This window comes from Lycium barbarum, chromosome 11 (genome assembly GCF_019175385.1).
Source record: "Lycium barbarum isolate Lr01 chromosome 11, ASM1917538v2, whole genome shotgun sequence".
In the NCBI taxonomy this organism is placed as follows: Eukaryota; Viridiplantae; Streptophyta; class Magnoliopsida; order Solanales; family Solanaceae; genus Lycium; species Lycium barbarum.
Window position 1 is genome coordinate 449,813 of NC_083347.1, and position 5,626 is coordinate 455,438.

The 5,626-nt window shown below is 36.6% G+C and overlaps 1 protein-coding gene across 1 annotated transcript; it reads right to left on the minus strand.

The window, feature by feature from the left end:
• Positions 1-344: 344 nt before the first annotated feature.
• On the minus strand, positions 345-744 carry LOC132616575 (calcium-transporting ATPase 9, plasma membrane-type-like). Its single transcript, XM_060331076.1, has 2 exons — positions 581-744; positions 345-505 (listed from the first exon to the last, which is right to left on the minus strand). Exons 1-2 carry the CDS (start codon positions 737-739, stop codon positions 392-394), a joined length of 273 nt encoding a protein of 90 aa, XP_060187059.1. The 5' UTR covers positions 740-744; the 3' UTR covers positions 345-391.
• Positions 745-5,626: the final 4,882 nt, after the last annotated feature.

Sequence of the window (5,626 nt, forward strand, 5' to 3'; positions counted from 1 at the left end):
AAAATAAAATTGGCATACAAGCCTAGGGGAGTTCCACTAGACTTGTATGACTGGAACGCGCCAAGATTTTAAAAGGAGGATATCTATGCTTGGATGATGATGATGAAGACGGAGAAATAAGAGAGTCGATGCCCGTTTTTAGAATTAATAGTCTAATGTTTCTTTTTTACTTTTGGTTACTTTTTTTGGGTGACAAGTCTTTTGTCTCGGGAATAGCCTCGTTGTTCACAAAAACTTGAAGAACAAACTGTTTTTGATTTTGTTCAACTGTTTTTTATTCCCTAACTGCAATGTGCAAAGCAAACTATCAAAGTTCGAATGGAAATTTGTGATGATGTATTGGATACATTTAAAAGTCTTAACTGATCTGGAATGAATGTAAATTGATTTATCATTGAGTAGGAGCATCATTAGTACCATCTCCAGTCACAGCTACAATATGGTTGTTACTTCTTAGTGCTTGAACAAGCAAGAGCTTATCATTTGGGGACGATCTTCCAATAACCTGGACATGATGTTGATTTTAAAGTGAGCAACAACTTCGTTGAATGACTAAGAACAATCTAGTTTCATTCCACACCGATATTTTATCTGCCACTTCCCTCCTCTCCTCCTCAGACAACTCTCTAAACCTTTTCCCTTCAATCAGGTTTGGTTCAGTTGCATCAGCACCAGACTTAAGTATCCCACATTCCAAAGCTATTGCCTTTGCTGTTTGTAAATTGTCACCAATGACCATCCTCACCTGTGAGTTTGAGGGAGGACAGATTTACGCTATTACATATATTGAAAGGTAGCATGGCAGCTATATTTAAAAATGGATTTGGAAGAGACAACCACTGATACAACAGTACATCCTATATTGTGGACATCCTACACTATAAGCATATTACACAGCTCCAGATGCTGGGACTTACTGAGTTCAAATACGAAAGGGATAGGGTACAATATGAGCAAAAATAATCTTTTTTTAGAGTGCATGTATTGACACACTCGAAGCTTTTTGGAGATTCATCAACCGTTTCAGACTTCACTATGCATGCAAGAGGGACACACCTGTCAAGGAAAACATTCCTCAGTGCATTTCTAGAACAGTCTAGCTGGTGACAAGACAAGAACTATAAAAACAAAACTACAGATTAACAAGGAGGTGAGGTCCTAATTTATTTTTAAGTCCCATGAATCTAAAAAGATCTTTAAGAAAGTATACAAATTACAGGAAACACTCGTTCAATTCTTTATAGGCATCACACTATTCATTCAAACCACAATCATAATGGAACCAAAAAGGACATTGGTATATGCATTACAAAAGACAAGTATCACAGAATCCCTACCAATAATTGCCAATCATCAATGTAATAAAACCACTCCAAAGCCTTGGAATGCCATGTTTGGAAATAGAACACAAATTTCTACAGGAACCAAAAGAAACTTGAATAGAGGAACCATTTTTTCGGTAAAAAGAGAGATGCGAGCATCATTGAGCTAATAACACAATACGTGACAAACTAAATGATAAGAATTATGGCAGGATTACATCCCATACAAAATTATATTTCAAACAATCAAATGCAAAATGCATTTAATTACCTTCACTTCAGCATCAATACATAGTTGAACTGCATCTCTTACACCTGGTCGGCATGGATCCTATAAGACAAATATAAAGAGTTAAATACATGTGATAATAACAAAGTAAACGATACTTCTGCATTTTATATTCTTAAAAATGAAAAGGAAATGTAGAGAGAAGAGGAAGTGAAATGAATTGTCATTGCAGATAAGGCTATGAGAGTGCACAGTAAGGATAAAACTGAGCATCCAGTTCCTTGAATTATCCAGGCTCAAAGATAAAGTTGAAGCCTAGCTTGGCTTATAATCCTTTCAAGGTTGAACTAGGTCAAAATACTCATCAAGATGTCAAGCTTGCTTTTCTTCTCGTTTCACGTTAAAATTACATATATACTTACATGTCAACATTTCATTTTTTTTTTAGAGAGATATACGTCATCATTTGTGTGCATTAAGAATATTTAAAGAGGAAACCCTTGTTCTTGGCTGGTGGCCCTAACCATCACTCCTCTCCTATCTCTCCCTCTATTCTCAAACTTCCGAGCCGCCATTGCTACTCCCTCCAAGTCACTGCTACTTGTTCACCACTCAACTTTTCCCATAGTTGTGGTTCTGCACTTGATTGCTTTTGCTTTGCTGCATAGTTCGTTTTCACCCCCTTCTTAGCCGCCACTGTTGCTCCATAACATCTACGTTATAGGTTTCACTCTCCGAAGAGTCACCACCTTTGACTCTCATACTACTGTGCTTTGCAGCTGGAAAAGCATAATTCGATTTTGAAGATCTCATGGAATCAATGTAAACAAGCTTTGATTTATCATCTCCAACCTCAACCTTGAGAATTTCCCTTCATATACATACTATTTATGGCTTAAGAAGTTTTCTAGGTTAGATAAAGCAAAAGTGAAAATTAGAATTTCTTTCCAGTCTTGGTTGTCAACTTCTAAAGTTTATTTATCTGTTTGCTGCCTAGGTAAGCCTTCAGCACAAAATCTCAAGCTCCTAAATCATCCCCTTTGTGTAAGCTCAAGCCGCAATTTTCAGTCAGCCAAGCCCAAAAAACAGTTCAGAGAAGGATCAATTCCAGATGAGCCCCTAAAGATCTCAGCTTGGTTTTGACTTGGCTCGAAAAACCCTTTAAACAGACAACCAAAATAATTGAATAACTTGGAAGTTCTCTAATATTTTCCTCTAGCATGCTACAAAAAAGTTTACCTTGGTGCATAGAAGAGACAGAGATGTCCAATAAAACATACTATAAATCAGGCTAAGAAGAGTTTTACAAAATACCTTAATGCCTACAATTGTAAGCAATACGAGGTTACCCTCAGGTATTTCCCAGTGATCTATTTCTTCCCCAGTAGGTACTTTTTCAACCTCATACGTTCGGTAGGGAATAACAACACATATCAAACTCGAAGTAGCCATGTTTCCAATTGCTTCCTTGAAATGTGACATTTGTGGACCGTAAATAAACTTACACTCAGAATTAAAGCTGAAAATTTATAAAATAATTCTAAATCTTTTTTGGATCAGTAAAAGTATGCTAAATCTAATGCAAAAAATAACATGCATAAATCACATCTATATTGAAGAAAAAGTACAGCAATAGTAAAATTTAACGGAAGAGACCATTCAACTTTGGCATTCTTTCCTCTCTTAAAGAGGCCAATTTAGGTTAGTAGTTCATATGGAAAATTTTCGGAGTGATAATTAACCAAAGAAGAAAATATCACAATTTTAACATATGATAAATTGCTACGATTGATTAATTTTAGTTCTTTAACAGATCAACTGTTTGATAAGACGAACATTTCCACAAACCTTATCATCGCCCAGAGGAACCACCGACCCATTCTAATCAATGAAACTTGTACAACAAGAGAGAAAATTTTCAGCAGCTCCTTTCCAGTGCAAGTGAACCTCAGAATCCTGCAAAACACCAAATCACACATTGAGTGTCACTACATTTTGAATCAAGAAACAGAGCATTGGTATCACCCGAGGCATTGTTCAGATACAAATCCAATTTAATAGGGTGGTTTTCCATGACCATAAAGCTCTAAGAGATAATTTGCAACACCCAACCTTCTAGATAGCTTTAGATTTCCCTATCACGAGAAAATCTTATAGCACACAAAGAAGAGATGGACTTCTTTTTGAGAAGTAAGAAGAGATGGACATAGAAGCAATGTCTTTGTTTGAGTCATTTGGATGCCAAATAAATGAACCATTTTTTTTTTGAAAAGGACCAGATTTTCTGAACATCAACCTAAGCAACTTTTGGACTTTAAGCTTGCCACCTACTAGAAAAAATATCCAGTGAGTCAAGCTCTAGAATGATCAAAGCTCGAAGCATAAACAACTTTTACATTATCCTGGCTCTTCAAGATGATGCGGATATTGCTCTTCACAAGTAGGTTGGAGAAAGATAATTGGAAGATAAGAAACAGCAGTTGGCTACTATTCAGAAGCAAGGATGAAATGAGAACCGTATGTCAATTTTCTATTAGTTTGCTTTTCCTGTAAAGTCCTCAAGTAGTAAAATAAAGGTATAATCACACTAAAAACTAGTCATATTATATGATAAGAAAAGAAGCTTCAGCATTGAGCATTGCATTACCCGCTTCACGGCAACGCCGCCTCTCTTTTTCTCTGAGTTGAATGGGAAAGCATGGATAACAGATGCTTCAGATCGCACAGCTTCAAAATTCATCCCTAGCTGTAGAAGAAAATACCAGTTTACTTCAGAGAACTCAGACATCAATTATTATTATAAGTATAAAGCGAAGGATAATTACATTGACAGCCCGTTGAAAAATAGCTTTCTCTGTCAGCGATCCAGAAATCTCAGTAGCACCAGCACCCTATCAGAAAATGAGGAAACACTTGATCTTCAATTGCAGTATGTTCTCTCTCTATCTAGATGCAGAAATGTAATCCCTACAAAATGAGAAAGCAAAATAGGTAAGACCACCCCTAACTAATAACGGATAGTCCACCACTTTATTCAACCACTTGAAGTAAACTATGAATGTACTTCAAGACCACAAGGACAAGGCTACAGTGCTCAAAAATATCAACTACCTTATAAAATGTGGAAAACTATCAATATAAGTGAGGAAAAAAGTTTCCGGACTAGCATCTATGGAGCAGCATGTTACACCTGGGACATTTCGCGTCATCGTGCGGTGATTAAACCAGCGCAAGTTGAGGTGTGCATGAAGTCCCTATAAGCAAGAGGGGATGTTTAATATTTCTAATTAAGATTCCAAAGACATTTGAGGCAAAGGAAGAAAGCTCGTCAAAGGAAGGTGAAGTGTAAGTTGTGGTTGGGAGAGATTTTGCAAACTATCGAGTTAAGGATTGATTGGTAATGCCTTGGAGAGGAGTTATAAGGATATTTAGATTGATAATGAAGTGTTAAGAAAGCGTTAAGAAGGTCCCATAAGGATGGAGATCAAACGAATGACGAGAACAAGTTCGGGAAGAAGGTGGGTTATACGACCATTTATACGGTCCGTATAACTTTATACAGTCCGTATAACAGTCACAGTGAAGGGTCACCACTGATGATATTATATGGTCACTTATACAGACCGTATAAAGGACCATATAATGGTTACAGAAGTGTCGATTCTTGGTGCAATTCCACGGTCACTCATACGGACCGTATAAAATTATACTGATCGTATAAGTGTCCGTATAATCTGTGTCGGGTCAGATTTTTCCCAATTATAAATATAAGACCCATGCTCTTGTATTTCATTTTCTCATCTTCTCCACACCTCTCAAGAACTCTAGAATATTCTATACATCATACCAACACAAATTCAAGGGAGATCAAAGATCAAATACCAAAAATTAGTGGAATCAAGTGCAAGGATGCTAGCTAGGGTTATGGAAAGCTAGAAATTCCTTTGGAATTGAAGTTGGAGTTTTCTCCAAGTGAAGTATTTTCATCCAAAGCCCATTCCTACATAATCAAAGGTGAGTTTTTCGTTTATTTCATGTTATTAAGGGTATTGAATGGTTGAAAGACTTGGATTAG